General features: G+C 34.5%; 1 protein-coding gene across 1 annotated transcript; it reads right to left on the bottom strand.

Annotated features, from left to right (window-relative positions):
- Positions 1-21,549: 21,549 nt before the first annotated feature.
- LOC134272128 (uncharacterized protein K02A2.6-like) lies at positions 21,550-25,457 on the bottom strand. The gene has a single exon (XM_062754369.1). The coding sequence runs from the start codon at positions 25,246-25,248 to the stop codon at positions 21,550-21,552; it is 3,699 nt and encodes a 1,232-aa protein (XP_062610353.1). The 5' UTR covers positions 25,249-25,457.
- Between the last annotated feature and the right edge of the window lie 1,324 nt (positions 25,458-26,781).

The raw sequence follows: 26,781 nt of genomic DNA, 5'->3' as shown, positions 1-26,781 counted from the left end.
CTTTATGATAAATAAACGAGAATTACGACGTTTTCTTTTATTTTCGTACTCTTGTGTCATAAATGTTGACCTTTCTGTACTAAAATAAAAGTAAGTAAACACTGACAAACATCTGAATATAAAACTATTTTGCGAAAAACGAGTATTTTGTTTCGATTTAGAAACCATTTAAACAGATTGGTTTTTTTTTCTTCATTCTGATCACCCCCCCCCCCCCATTTCCCCGTCAACAACCAACACCTATAAGAACCTAGGAATGACTTTATACAATAAATATACATGTACTACGAATCAATAGGCAAATATACGTACAAGCACATCTCTAAATTTTTTCTTAGTTTTATCCAGAAATTCAATTAATGGTAATCATAAAATTAAATATATTTCCCTCATTTAAGCCGTTTTCTTTGCTGAATTTCATCTTAAATCTTTTTGCACTTATATATCAGCATATCATCGACGCATTTCTTCACAACTTAAAATGCTATGAATTAAAAACCAAAAGGAAGAGAATTCTGATATTAACAAAATCCATAAATCAAATAAGACTGTTATTGATGATGAGTTAATTTTCTTCTTGTAAATTGTGTATGTTATTGATTAATAACAATGTTATGCCCAATTCACTATAGCAAAAGCCAACAGGTAAAAAACAAATGTCGCTATTGTGACGTCACATAACGCCGCTTTGACGTAGAAAGACATAGGTCCCCCCTTAAATTAAATTTGCAAGTAATATCCATAAGTTTAAACACAAACTTACCAATAATTCCTATAGGTACCCAGCACAGAAGATCAGTGATAACCACAGCAACGACAGACTTGGCTAGTGCTATTTCCCTTCGGCGACAGTTGGGGGCTTGTCTCGTTCTTCCAGATTTATTGACTTCCAAGATAATCAGAAACTGCCCAATACTGATACCAACAAAAATAATGAAATTCAACCCAATAAAAATAACCATGGAATATTGCCAACCACTTTGTCTGTGGACAGATAATGGTAAACTTATGCAAACAGGAGACTGTGCATAAAAATCTTCAAAGACTGACAACTCCATAGCTAGAATAGGAAATGAAGATATAGAAATAGAAAGAGCCCATGAGAAAACAGATAACGAAATGACCCATCTTCGTTTATTTTGATAAAAGGGATGTTTGATTGATACAAATCTATCAATAGTGATGAGCAATACAAACAAAGCTGATGCTTCACTTGACATTGTGGATAATACCCCTGCAAAAATACAAACACTACTATGCCGCCATTTATAGTCCTCAAACCCATATGTACCAGTATAAATAAGATTTACAATAGCTATTATATATAGATATACTCCCATGAACAAATCAGCAATACTCAGATTACAAGACAAAATCAAGTATTCAATGGAGGATTTATCTTTAAATGTTATGATGTTACTTATGAAGGCAACAATATTTCCAAATGTAGCCAGAAATGCCACATACCAGATAACAACACTTAGAACAGGAACACTGATTAACTGCTCACAAGAAGATATCTCATTATGAGGGGCAACACACTCCACTTCATAGATGCTACGTGGTTTTGCACAACATAAGGAAAACACATCCACTTGAAGAAATTTTAGATTAAATAATCCAAGAAACATTCCTTTGATAGACATTATATCATTATTTTGTAAGAATAGAGTCTCCAGGTTTTCCATATTCAAAAACAGCCCTTCACCAAAATGTCTTATCCTATTGTTAGATAAATCCAGGGTATTCAAATTTTTGAAATTCCAGAAAGCTTTTCCATGAATATGATATATATCATTGTTGTTTAAGTATAAAAAATGAAGGTTTTTTAAAGATATGAAGTAATGTTTTTCAACATTACTTATAACATTATTTGCTAAATCGAGAAAAAATAGCGACTTTAAATCCTTAAAAGCATTGTCCTCAATGTCTTGAATACGATTATTCTTCAGAATGAGGATTGCTAAATACACAGCTGCTCTGAAATCTCCCTTTTCTATAACTGTTATAGTATTGGAAGAAAGGTCTATAAATTTTACGATATGCAGTTCGATTGGAAATTGACGTATTTTTGATATGGAACAATTCTGCATTGTAAAATAACTGTTTGAATTAGATGAAAAAACTTTCTTATCTGGAAGAAAACTGTCCTTGTCATTTGAAAGTATTTCTTGAAGTGATAACAGACCTACCTGTTGAGTAATTACAGATATTTTAAGATGTTTTGAAATAAATAAATATGTATATAATTCATCGTTTGGTAAAAGAAATCTGAGGAAATTTCCAAAAAATTTAAGATAATACTGTTCAAATATCGTAATTTTAATATCTTCAGTTGTACGTAAATTCAAGTCGTAATAATTATAATAAAATGATAAATTCGCTTCTAAACCAGTTATATATCTCGTACCATTCAAATCAGAAATCTCTAATCTACTGCTATATTTGCTTGTGACAAAAGTCAATTGTGCATATTTTAGTGTGCAGTTTATTAATTGTAAGGCTTGTAATTGCTTGGACGGTTTATCTTCTTGGACAATTAGTAGAGTTCCAATGGTACTGTCACGAATTTGTAAATATTGCATATTATCAACAACTGTTCTGTCCAAAAGAAAATGCTTAATATCGGATGCAATAATATTCAATGAATACACAAAAGAAGAATAAAGTTCATGAAAAGAAACATTGGCACACAAAATATTTCTCCATTCAAGGTAGTGATAAAAATTTGACCTGTAGCTTACACACTTCATTGGAACTTTAGATTGTAATGAAATACAATGTTTTGGACAATCCTGAAAACTTCTTTGTAACCCAGAAGACATTGAGGAAATATTATTCTTTCGATTTGTAGAATTGTTCAGACAATTGTTGGCTAAACCATTTTGCTTTTTTACCACACTAGAGTTGTCAAAGTCAATTATAGTTTGATTAGCTAACATAAAACCAGGTCTTGTAACATTTTGGTGCCAAGTCCCAAGTGTGAAATCGTTTTCCAAATGATGTCTTCTATTCTTGATTTTGTGATTGTCTTTAGAGCCATTGCATATTAAGAATGAATTTGTCATACTCTCTGGATCAGTAGCATTATCTAATTTACCTAAAATTAGATTAAGCATTGCATATATAAGTTAACGTTTTATTTATTTTTTTTTCATTTTATTTTAGCATAGTATGATTATAACATTCTTAACAATGATTGAAAATTGTTTTTAAAAAATCTTACAATTTTCCTCGTCACTCTTGTCGTTACAATCTTCCTTTCCGTCACAAAACAAAGTCCTTGGTATACACTCCTTACTTCTAAAGCATCGGAACTCCATATTTTTGCAGTGCACTGTGACTTTATTGTAAGGAAGAAAATTCAAATTTGATTAAAAAAAACAAACGTTTATAAGAGTGCAAAATAATACACATGTAAAAAAAAATTAATTCCATTGAAAAGGAAGTATAAAATTCTCCACCATGAAATCAGGAATTCAAGTGAATATAAAATAATATCTGATATATTCTTTGTCCAATTAGAGTCAATAGTGTCGGCAATGTACATACACATAATTGTATGAATGTTGTTCAAAAAGTTCGTGTACTCCTGTCATATCTTTTTTTATTTAACATCATATACTAACAAAATTTGGTACAATTAATTTATCGATAAATTCAAATGATTTGTATTAATTCTTTTTAATTGTCATGTTTAATTTCAAACCTATCCAGAATTAAAAGCTGCAAAAATCTTATCAACGAGTAGGTCAAAATTTAGTACTTTACAAACAACACACAAAATAAACTAGGGCTAATTGTAACGGGAACCGTTACAGATGTTCCCCAAACGCTCCCCAGCTCCCTTTTGGTGCCATATTCCCTGTAAGCTTCATTAAATAAGACAAATTCTGTGCATTTTTGACTTTAACAACGTTTTCCCAGAAGGATAACAATGATATTCAAATTTTAGCATTGCACAAGTACACATGTGAATGCATGTGCGTTATGACCATATCATCTTATCTACACTATCTATATATTTTAATATACTATATAATAAAGCATTCAGTCCAAAAGTATTAAAAAACTCTCATTCAAGTATATTTTTAATTTCACTCGTTCAAATGCACGCATGTGCTTGCACGTGCATAATGACCATACCTTCTTGTAGGAGTCCCTGACATTTATCTACGTTCTAAATACCATCCTGTTTGGTTGGAAAACAAGGGAGTTATAGCAATTTCAAGTTTCAGCCAATCAGATTGCAGCAAACGTGCATGCGCGTGATTTCTTGAATTTTTTTCTAAATCGTATCGTAGGATATCCTAATGAATGACTATGTTTTAAATTTCAAACCATTTCCTCAAAAAAGAAAGGAGATATGGCCATTTTAATTTTCAGCCAATCAGATTGCAGCACACGTGCATGCACGTGATTTCTTGAAATTTTTTGTATATCGTATTGCAGGATATCTTAATGTATGACTATATTTTAAATTTCAAAGTATTTCGTCAAAAAACAAAGGAGATATAGTCATTTAAAGTATCAGCCAATCAGATTGCAGCACACGTGCATGCGCGTGATTTCATAAAACTTTTTCTATATCATATTGTTAGATATCATAATTCATGACAATTTTTAAAATTTGAAAGCATTTCGTCTAAAAACAACAGAGATATTGCGATTTTTGTTTCAGCCAATCAGAGCAAAGCTCACGTGCACGCGCGTGAGTTCGTGCTAATTTGACAGTGTCATGATGTTAACACTATTATTATATCTATATGTAATGAGTTTTAAAGCATTTCATCAAAAAATGTAAAAGTTACAGCCATGTTAATTATATCAGTCATTTCACGCACTTCACGCGCCCGCACGTGCAGGCGTATGCGCGCAAAATGTCCTTCGTTCCGCACACCTACACAACACACCTATTAACCCTAAAAAGGTTTTAGCTCAGTTGGGTGAACAGTTTCTGAGAACACTCGCGGACAAAAAAGTACCGGAGAAGAAATAAGAAGAAAAAAGAACTAGTGCTAATTGTAACGGGGACCGTTACAGATGTTCCCCAAATGCTCCCCAACTCCCTTTTGGTGCCATATTCCTTGTAAGCTTCATTAAATAAGACAAACTCGATGCATTTGAGACTTTAACAACGTTTACCTAGAAGTGTACAAAGTTCATTCAAATTTTAGCATTGCACCCATGCGCATGTGAATGCATGTGCGTAATGACCATATCATCTTGTCTACACAATCTATATATCTAAATATACTAAATATTAAAGTATTTAATCCAAAAGTATTAAAAAGATACGCTCATTCAAGTGTTTTTTTGATTTTGCTCATTTCACATGCACGCACGTGCATACATGAGCATGGTAACCATATCTTCTTGTAGATGTCCGTTACATCTATCAATCTTCTAAATCTCACCCCGTTTGGTTGAAAACCAAGGGAGTTATAGCTGTTAAAGTTTCAGCCAATCAGATTGCAGCGCACGTACATGCACGTGTGTGCATGTGCATGGTGACCATATTTTCTTGTATTAGTCCAGTATATCTATCTATGTTCCAAATCCCATCCTGTTTGGTTGAAAATCAAGGGAGTTATAGCTATTTAAAGTGTAAGCCAATCAGATTGCAGCGCACGTGCATGCACGTGTTTTCATGATAATTGCTATATATCATGTTGTAGGATATACTAATGCATGGCTATTTTCAAAATTTCAAAGGATTTCGTCAAAAAACAAGAAAGATATTGAGACTTTAGTTTCAGCCAATCAGAACGAAGCGCACGTGCATGCGCGTGAGATCTTGCTATTTTGACCATGTCATATTGTCTATGCTTCTAATATATCCTTATATTATAAGTTTCAAAGCATTTCATCAAAAATTTTAAAAGTTACGCATATATCAATTAAATCGGTCATTTCACATGTTGCACGTGCACGCTCTTGCAAGCACGTGCGCGCAAAATGACCTTCGTTCCGCAAATCTACATAACATGTCTACTGACCCTAAAAACATTTCACCTTAGTCGGATGTATAGTTTACGAGATCATTCCCGGACAAAAAAGTACCCAGGAAGAAGAAGAAGAAAAATAATAATAATAATAATAATAATAAGAAGAAACAGAGTAAAAACAATATGTTCCCCAACTTCGTTTGGGGAACATAATAATAATAATAACTAGAGCAAAGCTCGTTGCAAAGCAACGAGTAGGTCTTCCGTCCTGTTTGACGGGAAGTAGCTTTCATTTTTAACAAAAATGAGAAATAACACCCAAAAATGGTTTGAATCCTCCCAATCCATGTTAATTAATGCAAAAATAAGCCATTTACTGCTACTTCCGGTTTGACCGGAAGTGATGACGACGGACGGAAAATTAATTTTAACGCTCCCAGAGACATGTGTTACCAAAAAACTTATCAAGAACGGCAAAAATACGCGTTTTCCGACTACTTCCGGTTTGGCCGGAAGTGACGACGCCGGGCGTATTTTGACGACTCCAATAGATTAAGCTTGACATTTTGAACAACTTTGCTTCTTTGACGTATCATAAATTCTCAAAACTTTTTGAGATATGAAGGAAAAACTTTCGGCCCCTCCAGGCCCCTAATTTAAGGGGCCAGCCCTTTTTTCGAGATGTCATTTGGTAGATCTTGATATTCTACATCTTTTTTGTTCTACATGCTTTAACAAAATATTTCTAGGTAAAAATTTATCGTAGAAAAGGTGCTAAATATTTTGAAATTCTTGATAGGACTATTTTCGGGCCATAGCGAGCGTCGGCGTTACCTACTTCCGGTGAAAATGATATACTCAATGCACTTCTCCAAAGGTTGATCTATCATCACTGAAAATTTCATACTTCTATCTTCAACGGTTTTTGAGAACATTGCCGGACAAAGTGACCCTCTAAAAATGACAAAATTGCGAAAATCTCCGAACCGGAAGTGACGTCATCAAAATAAAAAATTTTATTTCTAGATTTTTTGATGTTCTATCAGACCTGAAAGTTTCATGAAAATCCATCAAGCCGTTTCCGAGAACTCGCGTGCACAAAATCGGTAAGAAAAAAAATAATAACTAGATGAGATCTCGTTGCGAGCAACGAGTGGGTCTTCCATCCAATTCTTGATGAGATGAGATAAGATTTTGATTGCGATTTTCATTCTAAAATAATGATTTACCACAATCTGTCAAAAGACATTGAACATTAAAGACTTTAAAAAATCGGCCTTTTGCCCCTAACGGCCCCCAATTTTAGGAATCGGCCCTCTTTCTTCATATCATCTTAAAACTCTTAATATTTTGAAGATTTTTGTTCAACAACTATTCAAAAAATCTTTTTCGTTTTTGAGCTATTAGCAAAAGAAATATTTAAGGGGCCAACCCTTCAACTCCTTAACGGGGACGTTAAGCAAAAAATGAAAGGTTGCATATTGTTCAGAACATTATTTTGAACAACTTTTGTTCCATATATATTGCTTATCAAAATATTTCTCCCTTTCGAGATATAAAGGATCAAAGATTTAGCATTCTGGCCCCTAGTGGCCCCTAATTATGTACCATAGGACATAAAAACCATAATATATACTTGTAGACTGTTGAGATAAAGATCTTTGCTTCAGTAATGTATAACAAAATTTTAACTTATAAAGAGTTATCGATTGAAGACTTTTGGCCCCTCTTGGCCCCTTATTCGAGTGCCAAGCCCCTTTTTCGGGATCTCATCTTAAAGATCTAAAGATTTTGAACATTTTGTGTTCAACAATTGTTCAGAAATTGTTTTCTGTTTTTGAGATATTAGAAAAAGAAATATTTAGGGGCCAACCCTTCAACTCCTTAATGGGGACGTTTAGCAGAAAATTAAAAGTTGCATATTGTTCAGAACATTATTTTGAACAACTTTTGTTCAATATTGCTTATCAAAATATTTCTCCCTTTCGAGATATAAAGCATCAAAATTTAGCATTCTGGCCCCTTGTGGCCCCTAATTATGTACCATACGACATAAAAACCATAATATATAGTTGTAGATGGTTGAGATAAACATCTTTGCTTCAGTAATGTATTACAAAATATTAACTGATAAAGAGTTATCGATTGAAGACTTTTGGCCCCTCTTGGCCCCTAATTCGAGTGCCCAGCCCCTTTTTCGGGATCTCATCTTAAAGATCTTAAGATTTTGAACATTTTGTGTTCAACAACTATTCAGAAATTCTTTTTCGTTTTTGAGCTATTAGCAAAAGAAATATTTAGGGGCCAACCCTTCAACTCCTTAAAGGGGACGTTTAGCAAAAAATGAAGGGTTGCATACTGTTCAGAACATTATTTTGAACAGCTTTTATTCAATATTGCTTATCAAAATATTTCTCCCTTTCGAGATATAAAGCATCAAAGATTTAGCATTCTGGCCCCTTGTGGCCCCTAATTATGTACCATACGACATAAAAAACATAATATATAGTTGTAGATGGTTGAGATAAACATCTTTGCTTCAGTAATGTATTACAAAATATTAACTGATAAAGAGTTATCGATTGAAGACTTTTGGCCCCTCTTGGCCCCTAATTCGAGTGCCCAGCCCCTTTTTCGGGATCTCATCTTAAAGATCTTACGATTTTGAACATTTTGTGTTCAACAACTGTTCAGAAATTCTTTTTCGTTTTTGAGCTATTAGCAAAAGAAATATTTAGGGGCCAACCCTTCAACTCCTTAATGGGGACGTTTAGCAAAAAATGAAAGGTTGCATACTGTTCAGAACATTATTTTGAACAATTTTTGTTCAATATTGCTTATCAAAATATTTCTCCCTTTCGAGATATAAAGCATCAAAGATTTAGCATTCTGGCCCCTTGTGGCCCCTAATTATGTACCATACGACATAAAAACCATAATATATAGTTGTAGATGGTTGAGATAAACATCTTTGCTTCAGTAATGTATTACAAAATATTAACTGATAAAGAGTTATCGATTGAAGACTTTTGGCCCCTCTTGGCCCCTAATTCGAGTGCCCAGCCCCTTTTTCGGGATCTCTTCTTAAAGATCTTAAGATTTTGAACATTTTGTGTTCAACAACTGTTCAGAAATTCTTTTTCGTTTTTGAGCTATTAGCAAAAGAAATATTTAGGGGCCAACCCTTCAACTCCTTAATGGGGACGTTTAGCAAAAAATGAAAGGTTGCATACTGTTCAGAACATTATTTTGAACAACTTTTGTTCAATATTGCTTATCAAAATATTTCTCCCTTTCGAGATATAAAGCATCAAAGATTTAGCATTCTGGCCCCTTGTGGCCCCTAATTATGTACCATACGACATAAAAACCATAATATATAGTTGTAGATGGTTGAGATAAACATCTTTGCTTCAGTAATGTATTACAAAATATTAACTGATAAAGAGTTATCGATTGAAGACTTTTGGCCCCTCTTGGCCCCTAATTCGAGTGCCCAGCCCCTTGTTTGGGATCTCTTCTTAAAGATCTTAAGATTTTGAACATTTTGTGTTCAACAACTGTTCAGAAATTCTTTTTCGTTTTTGAGCTATTAGCAAAAGAAATATTTAGGGGCCAACCCTTCAACTCCTTAATGGGGACGTTTAGCAAAAAATGAAAGGTTGCATACTGTTCAGAACATTATTTTGAACAGCTTTTGTTCAATATTGCTTATCAAAATATATATCCCTTTCGAGATATAAAGCATCAAAGATTTAGCATTCTGGCCCCTTGTGGCCCCTAATTATGTACCATACGACATAAAAACCATAATATATAGTTGTAGATGGTTGAGATAAACATCTTTGCTTCAGTAATGTATAATAAAATATTGACTGATAAAGAGTTATTGAATAAAAACTGTTGGCCCCTTTCAGCCCTTAATTTGATGAGTCAGCACATTTTTCTTGATATCATATTAAAGATCTTGATATTTTGCACAAATGTTGTTCAGTATGTTTTCACAAAATATTTATATTTTAAAAGATATGATACAAAATGTCTCAAAAAATCACTCATAAAATGCGTCCTAAATTTTGACCCCTACCGAGCTTCCATACTAGGCACTTCCGGAAAATATCCTGACCCAGGTGCAATATGGCAACATGTCCTCTATCATCCCTGAAAATTTCAGCTTTCTAGCTTGAGCCGTTTTTGAGTTCCATCACAGACAAGGAGGACCTCTAAATTTCGATCAAAGGGCGATAACTCCCGACCGGAAGTGAATTTCAAAAAAATAATTTGCCGGAATTAACTTCAGATGACAACGCATCGACTGTGAAAATTTGAAGCAAATCGAACGAGACATCTCCGAGAAATCTTCTGCACAAATTTTGTAAGAAGAAAAAAGAATAAAAATAATAATAATAATAAAGGTAAAAAAGAAACCGAAGAATAATAGAAGGGTCTTCCGCTGAAGACGGAAGACCCTAATAAGAAAAATAGTGGAAAAGAAACCTAAGAAAAACAATAAGGTCTTCCGCTGAAGACGGAAGACCTTAATAATAATAATAATAATAATAAGAAACAGAGTAAAAACAATATGTTCCCCAACTTCGTTTGGGTAACATAATGTGACAATGTCTGTAGTCATATTCTCTGTAAAATGGAGCACAGGCGAAAAAAAGTCCTAGACATTTAAATTAACAACTATTCCATTGATTCATATTTAATATTATGGCTTAGTTCATTGAATAGAAATCAATTTGGGAAGTTAGGTAGTCCTCTTTTAAAGTAAAAAAATGATGACGTTGTTGAACGTCACAGAGCAGCAGAGTAGGATGCAATTTTGTGTTATACTCGTAAAAAATCCTGAATAAACTCTAAAGAAATAAAAGACTATGTCACAATTAAGTCGTTCATGTGTTAATAAACGGTACAGGGATATTTCAGATACAGAGACTCTGTATCAGACGAGGACAATCTGTGAAGAAGCAGTTTATCTGATAAAATCTTATCAGAAACTTAAAAAAAAAAAGTTTCGAGATTATCTCCCTTGATGCGCTCTTTCGTTGAAGAGGGGAGTTTCGTTGCCGCTTAAAGAAACAGGTGGGACAGAAATTTATATATTGGACACATTGCATCATAGGTATACTGGTTTATCATAACTTCGTGATTGTCGGGATGCACTCTTCAACTCGAGAATAACCGAATTAATGTAAATGCGTCATTTTTTAAAAGGAAAATTTTTGAAAGGAAAAACTCGTAACAAAAAAGAAAATATCTGTGGATTTGAGACTTTTCAGACAAGGGAAGAGATATGGAATAAATACGGTACACATGCATCTGATCATTGCAGGTCGGCAATCTAAATGACACATTGATTCTTTTTTTTTTCCCTTATTATAACTTCAAAAAACCCACTTACTTTTTAGAAATTGTTTGTACAATTAAGAAAATCGATTTCTTTTTATAACGACTACGACGTTTCTTTCGTTTTCTAAAACCCTATAATTGAAAGTAGATTTGTAAATGTGTATAGTTGAGCTTGATCAACTCATCAAATACATCACTGCGTAACATTATTATTTACCACATTTAATAAATTTTAAAAGCCATAGATATTGTTCATTTATTTATGCACGTTTGTATACAGATACAACCTGTCCCACCTTCATGCTGAAATGTATACTTGTTGTGCCTCTATCGTAGCTAGGAGTGTTACAATCTCGAAACTCGCGTATTGGAACGTCATGGAAAGACATAAGAGCTTCCGAGTTGCTTATCTCGTGAACGCACAGCTAAATGTCAAACGAATAAAAGAAAGAAAACATTGATGAAGGAAATGATACAATGGGAACAATTGTTAGAAAAATGCATTTCAAGTGCTAGAAAAGGATTTTTAATAAGTGATTATTGAACTTAACCGTTGAAATTTATAGGGATAGTATCTTAAAAGATATTTTTACGCTGTTTTTGACGTTATATTGTCGTTTAGTATGCTACGTGGGTACAAAACATGTTCATTTGAAAAGTAAATAGATTTCTAGTAAATCGAATGAAATGAAACTTCACACATCAACAAAACAAATATTTTTACATATGATATTGTGCTTATTTTAAATTTCTTGAAAGTAGTATAACGAAGATTGACATCATCCACGAACTTTTCGAACAACCCTCGTATTAAGTAAACTTTTTTATCTTTTTCTCTGGAACCGCTCTGCAACACAGGATCCTTACAAAATGTTTGTTTTAATTTTTATTTTATAAACATAATAAAAAGGATAATGTACATTGATGTATAAAAAGGGATCGCTCGCATGACGCATTGGTAAAAGTGTTTGCTTTTGAGCTGCAGAGTAAGGGATAAATCCTTACGTTACAAGTTCAATTCCAACTGCTACGACTGTCAAATGAGACCATTTAAACCAAGGTCTCATGTAGCAGTAAATGTTGACACAAAAAATCCCTAACTGCTTAATTGCTTTAATTGCCGCATATAGTTCAAAATTTGCAGCTCACCACCGGCTAGTGTTGGCGTCTCAATATGAGTGAAAAAAATCTCGATAGGGACGTTAATCACACACAAACAAAAACAAGGGAAAATTAGACATTGATATTAATCACAATACAAAATAAGAACTAAACGAAATCTTATTGAATGTATAACCCACCCGCACAAGGTCCCTTCTTGATGAATACGTCATCTATAATTGCATAACCTGCAGATCCATCAATTGGCAACAAGATTTGGAAGACAATCTACAATTACAAATAATTAATAAGCTATAAATTCCACCCTAAACTGCATACGAAGAGCAGCAAACACGGTCCTTTAAGAACATTAGTGGGGGGATCTGGTGTCATGATGGGATAAGCATTCCTATTTAACCCGTCACATTCGCTCTGTGCATCATGTCATGGACAAACAGAAAAAAATATTGACAATCCAGTGTTTAAATAATTAATGCCGAACAATAAGTACGTGAAACGACGGCCAACAATCGACTTCAAGAGGGATTCTTCTTCTAGATTTAATGAAATCTTCAATTGTTCAAGAGTCGCTCGCGTGGCGCAGTGGTTATGGCGTCTGCTTTTGAGTCGCTAAGTGAGGAGTTCATCCTTCAGTCGCAGGTTCGAATCCTAATGTGGGACGTGGAGATTGGTTCTTTGGATGAGAACGTATAAGCCGAGGTCCTGTCTTGCAGTAGATGCTGGCATAAAAAAAATCCCTCCCGGCAAACCGGGTTGTCAACATAGGACAAAATTTGCATCTCTGCAGAGTCTCCATATGAGTGAAAAATTTCCGAGAGGGACGAAAAGCAAAGGTTTAAGAGAATATTATATCATTACAATGTCATGATGATATGAATAATACTAAAGTCGACCACTTCATTTTAAGAGCAAAATCAGGCCAAGGGCATTATGTTTTCCATTGACGTTAATCGTAAAAAATGCTGTTGTTGATGATCTTTTCTCAAATTCTCTTCAAAAAATAGAACATTTTTTTTTTGTTTGTTTTAGATAATACTACCGAATTGACATAATTGATTATTCAAAAATAAATATTGCCTAAACCGATTTTTTTTACAGGGCCTGAATATTGAAGATCTGAAACATAATCCTCCATCGTGTTCATAACCTCAATACATGTTCTTTTTTCTTCATCCTGTAGCTATTGTCCTGCTGGACACGTTATTACGGGTGACATAAATATAGACAATGAGGAGGACGAATTTCAATCAAAAATTTTAAAAGGGTCAAAATTCAGGGAATATCGATTTTTAATGAAGGGTATGGAGAAAAACAAATTAGTATTCAATATCAAAGTCCATAAAATGATAAAAGATAGGAGCAGGGCAAACACGGACCTCCAAAACATCAAACATGGGATCAGATGCCATGGAGGTGTGAACATTCCCAGCCAACCAGCCACACCGCCGTGTTTTTTCAGGTATTTTTTCTGTGTTTAGCATTTCAGAAGTGTAAAAAATCAATCACACATGCAGTATGTTCTAGTCCCTGCTGACAAAGCAGGTAACAACATTGTCTTTGCTTGTAAGATTCAGGATATGGAGATTACGTACAGTATTCAACACCAAAATCCATAAAACAATACAAAATTGAGGCAGAGCAAACACGATCTCCAAAACATCAGAGGTAGGATAAGGTGCCATGGAGAAGTGGTGTAAAAATTGTATTTTAGAGAACTGTGGATCTTTTTTACAAATATTCATTCCATATAGTTTTATTTTAAGCGAAAATTTCCACAGAAATCAAACTCATTGTTAAATAGAAATTTTTAAAAGCAACTTTCAATTTTATTTTATTTTCACAATAATTTCCGAATAAATAATTGAAATGTACATACGATGTAATTTCCTCCTAAGATTTCCGTTTTACTTGCTTTTACGTCAGATATGTAACTGTTGACGTCAGATATAATAAACTTCACGCTTAACAATCGATTAAAATGGTTAATTTTAGTCAATTATGATACTTTTGATGACATATGATGAATACAAAGCTTTATTTTTATTTTCAACCACTAATGTAAGGATAATTAAGCATAATGAGATCGTTGCTGACAAAGTCTGTCATGAGTAAAATCCTTAAGTTCAATCTGCTGTAGATGTGTTCATGAAAATCTCTGAAGATTTGTCGTAAGAGATTCTTAAGTTAAAATCGTCTGGAAAAACCTTTTTTTAAAGAAAGGGGTATTAGGATTAACTTCTATTGTTGTAATCCATTGCACACATATACCCCAATCTAAGGTAAAAAATATTAAAAACAGTTCATATTTTGAGCAAAGCAATCACGGACCTCCAAAATATCAGAGGAAGGACCAGAAGCCATGAGGAGTGAGCATCTCCTACCGAACGGTCAAACCCGCCGTGTGATACTTATCCGGAAATAACAGAAACTCTGTCGACAATTTGGAGTGAACAATACACAGTGACTGTATGCTTACAAGTAAGAAAAACATCAGTCTGCATTTCACCCAAGTTCTGAAGTATAGTAAGAGTTTTAGGTGCTGAATCATTTAATTCCGGCTCCATTTTAACTTTCACTGGCTCATCAGGTGACTTGCACAGATCTCAGATGATTGCATAATGAACATTCGATTTTTCTACCTTATCCAAGAATGGAAGAGTTTTGAAACATGGACCGATTAAGTTGCACTGCAGGAAAAGTTGTACGACTTTTTAGATCTATGTTTTAATTTCTGCAGCATTGAGGCCTTAAGCCTTACAGCATGCGAATCTTTTTCTGATGACTTTCTGATGACTTTAACAATTGGTCACATAATTGTCTGTGAAGAGGCAGAATATTAGATGGAGATGAATGTTTCAGAGAGTTGTAGTCATTGACTTCAAAGGTTTCATACATTTAACGAAATCCTCTGCAACTCGTAGCTCTTCGTCTTGGAAAAACTTGAGGTTTTTGTCTCCAATCTTCACACCTTTTGAGAGTAAAGCTCCAACTACAGCAACTTGAACCTCCAAATATCTTCCTAGCATTTCATAGGCACTATTCCACGTTAAAACACTATCGATTCCATTTTTAATTTTTTTAATTTGGAATTCCTTGGAGATCAGCTTGTACTTTAAATGCATTTGCTGCAAAAGCTGACCTGTGAAAAAATGCAACAATTCAACTACTTTAGCTAGATTATTACTAACGGTTTTGACCTTTAAAGCTTTTTGTGCAGCAATATCCAATGTGCATAACACCCTAAATGAAGATAACAGCCAAGCAATTCTCCTGCTTTGAACATGTTTGCTGCGTTGTCATTGGATTGAAATTCCATTCTCCCATAGTAACATTTAATGATTTCATTGAAATGTGTAGAAGTGACATAAATGTATGATTCAATTGTTCGACTGGTCCGAACCATCAGTAGTAGTAGCAATCTTAAAGCTTCTTAATTCATCTTAAATACATAAGTCATCTGTAGTTTAGGAGCTAATAACTATAATATTAATTCATATCTTTACAATTCATAAAGTTTATATAAGTGAAAAACAACTTGTCATAAGTGACCTACCAGAATTTCCTCTGTCGATCTTTTATGAATACTGCATGTGTATATTTACCTTTCGAAAATCAACCTTATATTAAGGGGATGAAGGACCTTTGGCTGAAAAAATACCTGTCATTTAATTTTTTTCATATTTTGTATGTATCTTATTTAGTATGTCCCACATACTATAAAGCAGACATATCAATAGGTTTCAAGACTTATTTCTGAGATATTGAATGACAAATACCATACCCCACAATGTTTGAGCGGAGTTTTTATTCTCCGTGTTTCTGGGTCCATTACTCGGTCGATAATTGAAATTTTTCAGCATAGATAATAAATATGCCAGCGGAAATGTGTCTTTTAAAATATTTTAGAGTATGAATAGGGTTAAAAATTCGAAAAAAGAAACTTTTTAGGACAACTTAAACCATAAAAAAAATAATTTGCAAAAAATCCTATCATTCAATATTTGAAAATTTACGTCGAAGTTCAAGGTGGTAATTATATTGATTAACTGTAAAAATATCGATTTGTGAAGCTGAGCTCAATATTGCACGGGGCAAAGTTAAACGAGTCATGATCATGAGAAAAACGTGTCATGTTTACATTTCTCGAGTACGGGAAAACCCAACTATGACGTCAAACATTTCTGAAATAAGCGAAATAAGACATACCCACAGAACTTTTCCGTCAACAACCATGTAAAAATATTTGCTGCGTTCTGAAATTCACAAAATAAACCACCATGTACATATTATGGCCCGTTTTTATGATTTTTTACTACCCGTTTTTACCGTGTATGATCTTACTGTACTAAGAGATCCACTATGACGTCAACGACGCGCTGCACGCGCAGTGTAGGGAAACGACAGAGTGGATTAATCTATTCCGTAATTTGATAATATTTGCAAGAAATTTTTAATGTTTTCAGATATTTTTATACTAGATGGTGAACGCAAACAAACAGTAAAACAAAATTATACGAGTACTGTGGTTTCAATCTCGTTTTATACATATTTTATCAGAGATTATGACGTAAATCAACTGTACATCATTCTTCATTGTGTTGTACATGTACATGGTAGGTATTATCTGGTCAGAAATATGTTTTCTGCTGGGAACTGCATACCATGGATTCAAGGTTTTTAAGGATTCAAGGTTCAATGCCCTGGACACCCGTGACCCAAGGATACTATATGGCCTTTGATCTTTTGCAATGATATTTGAATAGCCTTTTGAGATTTTGTATGATATTTTGCTACCAAAATATTAAGGATTTTTTCTGTGTGCTCACGCCACCGGTTACCTTTAACAATGAATCATTATTCGAGTCGGGTTGTATCTTCGTACAGGTTGGCCGTTGATGCGTGCTTACTCTTTTTAAATGAGTTCAAATTTGTAGTTCCAACGGAGTATCTAACTTGGACTTTACTCAACGTGCAAGCAGGAACATTTTGTACAAGTACGCTATTGTTTTGAATCAACAGAAAGTCTTTCCAGATTTCAGCTTTTGCTTTGTTATTCTTTATGTAAGTATACCTCGATTTCTCATCCACGTTTTCTTCGTCCGCCATTTTGAAAAACACATATTAAACCGCAAAATGATTCAACATGTTTTCCAGAAAATTCTTACTAATTAATCGACATTTGGAAAATTAAGAATGCAGTAAATTCCACATTATGTATTGGTTGTTTTTATTCAATCTCGTTTTTTTTAAAATTATTTAAGCTCTCTTGTAAATGTAATTAAGAAAATTGAAATGATAACGGGTACGAAATTCAGCTTTGACACCATATTTAGCGTCTATTTGACGCTTCCAGTAAAAAAAATCGTGAATACCGGTATTGGAAAAATATCACGCGATATATTATCGATGAATCTAGTATTGCAATATACCGATATATCGATAATATTGCACTCCCCTATATACAGTGATATTTTTAGAGGATAAAATTGAAGTGTTTGTGATACTCCTTTTATATAACACGAAAACAAATAAGGAATTCAGCATGATATTGCTAATTCGGAAATAAATGTACTAGTTGTGTATAATACCTTATGTTTCATTTTCACTGGCAGGTTAATAGACATCCTCTGGAAGAAGTTTTTGACTGTATGTATGCTCAGAACAATGACATCACTATCTTCAACGCAAAACCTGACTCTGCGAAAAACGTCAAACAAGATGCTATCATTTCGTACATATGTCACCACCAATTCAGCACCTCCATATAGCATATACGAATAGTGAAAGCATTGGATAGCATGAGTCCATGGCACCTCTTTACTCAACAAATAAATATTTTGACGTTTATTCAAAAAGTGAAATTTAGTCTGTTTTTTTATTGGACGTATCGGAATTGCAAGTCTGTCTGCAATTGATGAAGACATAGCAGCCGAACCCAGATAAACCCCTTGAAACAAGAAAAAAAGAATTAAGATTTATTATGCATGTATCAGAATCCTCGTACATTGAAATGTTCAGATGCATAGGTTACATTTACAAATACTTATAATAATAATAACTACGAAAGTTAATAAAAACAGTGTCAATATCTGTTAAATTTGGCATCATATAAAATATATTGTGCCAAAAGATGAGTGAAATTAAGATTGTTTTTTTTTTCATTTATTAGTTTTTAATTGAATTTATTTTCAAGAAGTTTAAAATAGAGAACATAGAAGGTGTCGCTGCGTCAAAACCAAACTTCACAAATTTAAAGTATTCCGATTCTCATGTTTATAAAGTTAGCTGTTAAAAGTATACACACTATAACTTGCGCCAGTTTAGATAAGAATGGAAATTTATATATTTTGTTTATCAATAAAAGTTACGAAAATATTGTAAATTACACCATTAAAATTAAACGCGTTATAAAGTTATCAAATTATAATTACTGTAGACGTACTTTTTTCCACGGGGTCATAATTCCCCGGAATCTCAGTTTCTGTTTAATCCGCGGGTAGAAAATTACGCGGATTTCTTAGACTGATACTAAATGCCTTACATTTACATTAGGTACGCTTGGACAAATTTCCGCGGAAGATTTGTGACTGTTTACTTAGCGTTAATTAATACCATGCGGAAAAAAGTACTTCTACAGAATATATCCCTTCTAGTAGAGAAATTGCTATTTTTAAATAAATCCATCACGTGACGCCGTTGCTACTTTTAGATTGATAAACAAACATTGCGTGAAGAAGACAAAGTAGGCCGTTTGCGATACTACTCACTTTCGACGTTTATGGCAAGCGCCTTGCTCTTAATTATACTTATCTTTTATTGTTATCAGTATCAACCATATACTCTTTTATGACGTATTTTAACCTTATATTAATAATTGTGAAAAATGCAACAAACACATGTACCTCTTTGTCTGTGATTCCCCGTGGACATGCGTGTCTATATATAGGCCTACTGTTTACGCACTTCCTTCTTCCATATTCATGAAAAGACTGAATTCTTAATTGCCTGATATTGATTAATTGTTTAATACAACGTAAAATTTTATGGAAAGTATTTTTTTCACAACACTTCATGTGTTTCAAATCATTAATCAATTTGTTTCACAGAGATTTTGGCATTCATATGGCGTGTAGGACTTTAAGTAATCAAAAATACGCATAAAAGAATCTCTGAATCCACAAAGTTATGTAATAGATAGATTAAGCGTCGCATGCCATTGAAAGTTTCCGTCAGCTGTCCCATCTTTCGGTCTACTTCATCTGCAGATCATTCAATGACAAATCGCTGAAATCATCCAGAGAAATCTCTTAATTTCATTCTTTCCTCGGTGATTCTCCATAATCCTTTGACAATTTTTCCTATGCAATATAATTAACTGTAATCTTTCACTTAAAAGAATACTGCCGTAGCGCATTTGATTGTCACTTTCAAAGTTATGTAAAGAGCCATAGCTGTCTTACCGACGAGACGACCGACTCAAGTATTTAAAAGGAAATCACCTGTTTCTATTTATAGATACATGTACATGTACCTTGCCAATTCAAGATCAAACTTCATGTATGTAATCATTTGTGGACAAGTCTTATATTTTCATAGTTGCAAGTATGTTACATGACAATCATTTATTTTACTTGTTCAATACTCATAATATTCTAAGCAAGATTTTTTGAAAATTTTAAAAATAAAACAAGCTAGCAGCTATAACTTTGGGTCATTCAAATAGTTTAGGACTGTTTTTTCCCGAGATACTTTCAAGGTGTTATGTTGTATATATCTCTTACATTATTTATAAATGTTTTTTTTTTAAATAAAAGATAACATAGGAAAAATGCACAAAGAGAAAACAAAAATAAAAGCTTAGATAAGAAACACACACTGTGAGACTCGAACTCACGATCGTTATGTCTTTATTGAAAAAGTAGGAAGTATTTTTAAAATGTATGACAAGCGCGTAACGTCATATAAAGTTATTTGATTAGGTGTTTAAATGAATGACAAGCGCGTATGCGTCATATAACGTTATTTAATTAGATGCGGCGACTACCATAATTGCGCGTTGTATATAATCCGATATTTTAAAAAATATAAATCATATTGAATTGATATGTTCAGGAATCATTTAAAATAAATTTTATCATTTTATATCTATTTTTGTTTTATGTCGAGTGGTAGCAATTTTATTGAAGTTGTGTCATTACTTTTGTACGAAATCTCATTGAGCTAATTTTCATAGGTTAAAAAAACTAATTTTTCGCGTTATAACGCGAAACTTTCGCAAATAAACGCGTAACTTTCGCGTTATAGCGCGACTGACTCTTTCGCATTATAACGCGAAACAGTTGCTGTTTAACCAAGACATTTGCATAAGTTTTAACTTTCTTTCGATTTTGTATTCTAGCTTATTCATTACAAAGAAAAGTGTAATGTTGTGAGAGAGAGGTAAAAAAACACGTCTGTCTAGTTTACTAACTATTTATTAAGTGACCATCAGATTGAACATATTCCCATGGATATGATAATGATTGACAACAGATGAAATTAGGGAGAGGAACTTTATCGTGAGAACTGATAACGTCAGAGAGCAGTGCTTGATTGAAAATAAACATTCTGATGCTGGCATGATAATTGTTAATTACAGATTGACAGATTTAATTTAGAGTATAAACATTACATCCCTCCCTTTCTTTAAATGAAAGCATGTACATCGAAATAATTCTAATTAACGTTTACACTTATCAAAGTTCATGTGGGTTTCATTTTGAGAATTGTCAGTAATTTTCTAAATGTCCGTTCAACTTTGGTGTCTCTTTCCTCGGACTTTCTAAGACAACATATTCATGCATAATTAATAATGTTATGTACAAAATCACTATATAATTATGATTTGGGGATTATTATGCCCCATTACAAATCTTCACACTGTGCACACACACGTGATCTTTCAAATGCGCTGGTGGTCTGCGCTCGCGAGTTGACCGTCTAGGCTCGGGCTGTGCGGTAATTAATTCATCACTGGAATCGTCTGGTACCTCGGCTGACCTTTCGCGTTCGTTAATTTTCTTGAAGAATGATGCGACTTCTTTGTTATCATTCTTAGCGGTTATCATAGGGCCTTTTTGTTTAACTACTTCGTACGGCTCGGGACCGTATGGAGTTGATAGTTTGTCTGTTTTTGTTGTTTTACAAGAACTTTGTCTCCCGGCTGCAGCTTATGATCTAGTGCTCCTCTTCTAATGTCTGCATATCTCTTCATTTTTTCTTTTTCTTTTTGATCTTTACGTGATATTTCCGTGTTTTTGGAGGATGGAATAATCTCGGGAATTCTGGTTTTTAGTTTTCTGCCTAGTAGTAACTCCGCGGGTGTTGTGCTTGTTGTTGCATGTGGCGTCGCCCTATAGTTGCGCAAAAAACAGTATAACTCCTGTTTCCAGCTTCTTTGTTCGGCATGTGCGGCTCGAATCGCTTTTCCAATGGTCTTCATGAATCGTTCCGCTTCTCCATTAGCTTGTGGCCATAACGGTGTGATTTTCCTGTGTTGAAATCCTAGATGTTTTGCAAACTCCTTGAAGAGTAATCCGTTGAACGGAGGTCCATTGTCGGTTTTGACTACATCAGGAATTCCAAATAAGGCGAAAACGTTGTCAAGTTTAGGTATCACTGCCTTTGCTGTTAATTTTGTTAGAATTTCGACAACAGGGTACCTTGAATAATCATCAACAACGACCATTAAGTAGGATCCCGACGGAAATGGTCCACAGAAATCCATGCTGACCTCAGACCACGGTCGGTTAGGTAGGGGTGACATCTTCAATGGTGTGTACTTTTGTCCTGGTACTGATGCTTGACAGGGAACGCATCCTTTACAGAATTCTTCTACTTGCTTATCTATGTTGACAAACCAAACCTTTTCTCTGAGTAGCTGTTTAGTACGGACTATCCCCTGATGACCTTCATGCGCTAATTTGATAACCGTTTGTTGTATTGATCTAGGAATGACCAACCTGTTTTCGATGAGTAGAACGCTGTGGTTTCCGTCACGGTGCAAAGTTAGTTCATTTTGCCTTCGTCTAAAAGTTTCAATTGTTTTATCGAGGTCTTTAGATTCTGGAATCTTTTTCTCGGAAATGATTGCTTCAATTACTCGTTGAAGGATAGGGTCTTTTTGGGTTTCATTACCGATTTCAGCTAAGGTCAAAGTTTTGGGTACGGCATTCTCTGTTACGTAATTAACGTATTCTTCGGCGATGTCTGACAGACTGTTGATCTTTGTTGACTTCGACGGATGCCTGGACATGTAATCTGCCGCATTTGTTTTCCCTGGACGGTACTGTAGCCCAAAATGATATGGTTGCAGTTTTAATCGCCATCTCTCTATTCTCGCGGGAGGCTTTGAGTGTGGATTATTAAAAATCGCTTCCAATGGCTTGTGGTCGCTAATGACTTTGAAATCTTGTCCAAACAAATACAGATGAAAATGTTCACATCCCCAAACAACTGCCAGTGCCTCGCGCTCAGTTTGTGAGTATCGAGTTTCCACATCATTTAACGCACGACTTCCGTACGATATGACTTTGCCTTCTTGTGTTAATAACGCACCAAGTCCTACGGGACTTGCATCAACAATCATTGTTGTTTCTTTTGACGGATCAAAATATGCCATAACTTTGTCACTTGTAAGTTCACGTTTCAACATATCGAATGCTTTTTGTTGATTAGGTTGCCACTCAAACTTCACATTTTGCTTGGTTAGCTCTCGTAATGGCGCAGTAATTGTTGAATAGTTCGGAATAAATCTCCCTACATAGTTTGTCATGCCTAGGAAGCTCCTGACTTCACTTGCATTTGACGGTATCTCAGAGTTCTTTATCGCATCCACTTTTCTCGGGTCTGCGGAAATTCCCTCTGAACTGAATACATATCCATAGAATTCAATTTGCGTTTTGTTGAATTCACATTTTTCTTTGTTTAATGTGAGGTGTTTTTCCTCTAATCGTTTAAAGACTGCTTCTAGATTTTTGTCATGTTCCTCGCAAGTTTGTCCAAACACTATGATGTCATCACTGATGTTTCTAACCCCTTGTAAACCTTCAAGTGCTGTACTAAGCGAGTTCTGGAATACTTCTGCTGCTGAAGAAATTCCAAAGCTAAGTCGTTTATATCGACGTAATCCAACATGGGTTGAGAACGTTGTGATGTTCCGAGAATCTGGGTGTAATTCCAGCTGATGATACCCAGCATTCAGGTCGAGTTTGGAAAATACTTTAGATCCATTGAGATCAAGAATCATGTCATCAATAGTTGGCGTGACATGGCGTTCACGTTGTATTGCTGTGTTGGCTTTCCGCATATCCACACACAGTCTAATTTCTCCAGGTTTCTTAGGTTTAGGAGCTACGACGATCGGAGAGACCCATGGTGTGGGACCATTAACCTTTTCAATGATGTCTAGCTTCTCTAATTTCTCGAGTTCTTTTTCAACTTGTTTCCGGACATGGAACGGAATTCTTCTGTGTGGTTGTGAAACAGGTTTCACAGATTCATCGACGTGGAGTTTTACTTGCTTGTGTTTAAGTTTTCCGATTCCATTGAACACTTTTGGGTACTTTTGACACAAAATTTCAATTTTGTCATCACTTAGAGATGCTATTTTCTGCACAATTTGCAGTTGAACACATGTATCGTATCCAAGTAAAGAACCAGAGTTCCCTTTGACAACATAGACGTCCGCAATCTCAATTTTGTTTTTGTTTTCGATTGTTGCTTGGAATTTTCCCATAATATCAAGGGTAGTTTTAGAACCATACGCGAACACACGGGTATCAGCCTTCCGCAATTTCACTTTGTTTTCAAGCTTCTTGAATGTACATTCGTCTACAACGTTGATGCTTGAGCCTGTGTCGACTAGAACACTTACGGGTATCCCGTTGATTTCAACTTTGATACGAGGTTGTCTCTTGGTAATCGAATTAATTTGATCCAAACCAAAGAGGTATTCGCAAGATTCTGAATCAGAGTCGCTATTACATGCATCTAGCTGTCTCACAGATTTGGGTTTACGATTCATTGATTTGCTCTTTGATCTGCAGACGGATGCGAAATGGCCTATCTTGTGACATGCGTTACATGTCTTACCTTTTGCCGGACACGGTCCTTTCAGATGGGGAAACTGTCCACCACAGTTGAAGCATTTCTCCTTTGAGGGTGTGTCCGTCCGATCCCTGGTATCACGTTTTCTTTCCAGGAATTTGGGTACATTCCGACGTTTTCTCATTGAATTCACTTCCTCGGCACTTTTGTCGGTCTTCTCGATTTCGCTTGCTTGTTTATCCGATAGTTCTAGTGATCTTGCTAGCTTAAGTAGATCTTCTAGGTTTACGTCATCCCTCAGTGCTCGTCTTCTTAGTCTTGTTGAGCTGCATCCTTGAATTATCTGTGATTTCACTTCTTTGTCATTGTTGTTAAATTCACAAGTTAACGACAATTGTCTAAGCTTGGTGTGGAAAGTGTCAATTGTTTCTCCGGGTTCTTGCTTGGCCTGCCTGAATTTGTACACTTCAAATTCAGTGTTCTTCTTTGGGGCGAAGTATTCAGTCAACCTTGCTACCGCCGTGTCGTAATCATCACCTGTGTTAGGTAATGTCTCGAAAATCTCATTTACCTCCTCTCCAGCATAGTGGAGTAGCAGAGCTCTTTGTCTGGCTTTGTCGTTCTTTATTCCCATAGCAAGAATGAGATTGTCCAGTCTCAATTTCCATTTCTTCCAGCGTATGTCCGTTGCATTTTCATGCACAGAAAATGGTGGAAAGTTTGGTAATGCCGACATATTGGATAAACTTTTGCTACAAGTGTACTACACAGTAGAACTAGTATATATCCAAAAGATTATTCACAGAATCCTCGTCGCCATTGTAATGTTGTGAGAGAGAGGTAAAAGAACACGTCTGTCTAGTTTACTAACTATTTATTAAGTGACCATCAGATTGAACATATTCCCATGGATATGATAATGATTGACAACAGATGAAATTAGGGAGAGGAACTTTATCGTGAGAACTGATAACGTCAGAGAGCAGTGCTTGATTGAAAATAAACATTCTGATGCTGGCATGATAATTGTTAGTTACAGATTGACAGATTTAATTTAGAGTATAAACATTACAAAAAGCAAAGGGCAAATTTGATCTTGGACAATAACAAGCTATGATTTTAGGTTTTCTTGCTTTTGAATCAAACCCTTTCAAACGTCATATTTTTTACATTCTCAAGAGAATATGTAATAAATATTTTCAGATTAAGATCATATAAAAATAACAAACTAAGGTAAAATTGTCTATTGTGTCCTACCACATGGGTGAAAATAGCATGTGCAATTTTCATTTGTCTCCGTTAGATTCACTGTAGAAATACGTCATCGTATATATTGAGGTTGCGACACTTTATCACTTTGTTGCTTACGAAAACATTGACAATTAATTCAAAGTGTAAAAACTTTTTTGATTCATTGCGCTAGTCCATAAAACTTTTCAATGACCCCTCAGATATATAAACATTTGAGAAAAAAAGTAGACCTTTTCTCCTCGATCAATTTCAAATTACAATATCCATTTACATGTATATTTATCACTTAAAAATATCATATGACACGTTAAGCTCATGCAATGACACATTGTTCACCCATTTTTAAGCTATGTTTCTACAAGGTATATTTCTTAAATAAAAACGATGGACTGCTTAATCTATTAGTGGTACAATTGTAGTGAAGGTTACTGATAAAAAATGCTTGAAAAAGTCACAAGTGTAGACTTTTTTTTGAATAAAATAATCAGTCTAAAGAATTTCTTAAGCTTAACAACTGAAAAACATGTACAAGAAAGTAAAAATCATTTTATTAATTGGTAGACTTTTGAAATAAAAAAAATGATGACAAATCCTAAATTTGAACCATTCTCGCATCATTTCTCCAGGACATCTTCTGAGGAAATGATAATCTATTAATAAATTCATGAAAGACTATAACAGCGTTCATGTTTTTATTTGTCAGCGAAGATCAAGGTTCCTGAAAAACATCACTATATGTATACAATTTCGCGAAATAACTCGAAAGTTTTGCTTTTATTCGCAAAAGTAACGCCTTATAAGGCGAAAGTTTCGCTTTTATTCGCGATTAATCGCAAAAGTTACGCGTTATAACGTGAAAATAATGCGTTTTCTAGCGAAAGTTTTGGGTAATAATGCGAAAGTGACGCTTTTACTCGCGAAAGTTTCATGTTATAACGCGAAAAGAACGCGTTTATTCGCGAAAGTTTCGCATTATAACGCGAAAGTTACGCGCTTATTCGCGAAAGTTTTGCGTTAT

Source organism: Saccostrea cucullata, unplaced genomic scaffold, assembly GCF_032062105.1.
Source record: "Saccostrea cucullata isolate Sc308-1 unplaced genomic scaffold, CSIRO_AGI_Scuc_v1 ctg8163, whole genome shotgun sequence".
NCBI classification, from domain to species: domain Eukaryota; kingdom Metazoa; phylum Mollusca; class Bivalvia; order Ostreida; family Ostreidae; genus Saccostrea; species Saccostrea cuccullata.
This window is presented reverse-complemented; position numbering and strand designations above follow the sequence as displayed.

Coding starts and splice junctions, on each gene's coding strand:
- LOC134272128 (XM_062754369.1), bottom strand. CDS start 25,248: ATGTCGGCATTACCAAACTTTCCACCATTTTCTGTGCATGAAAATGCA.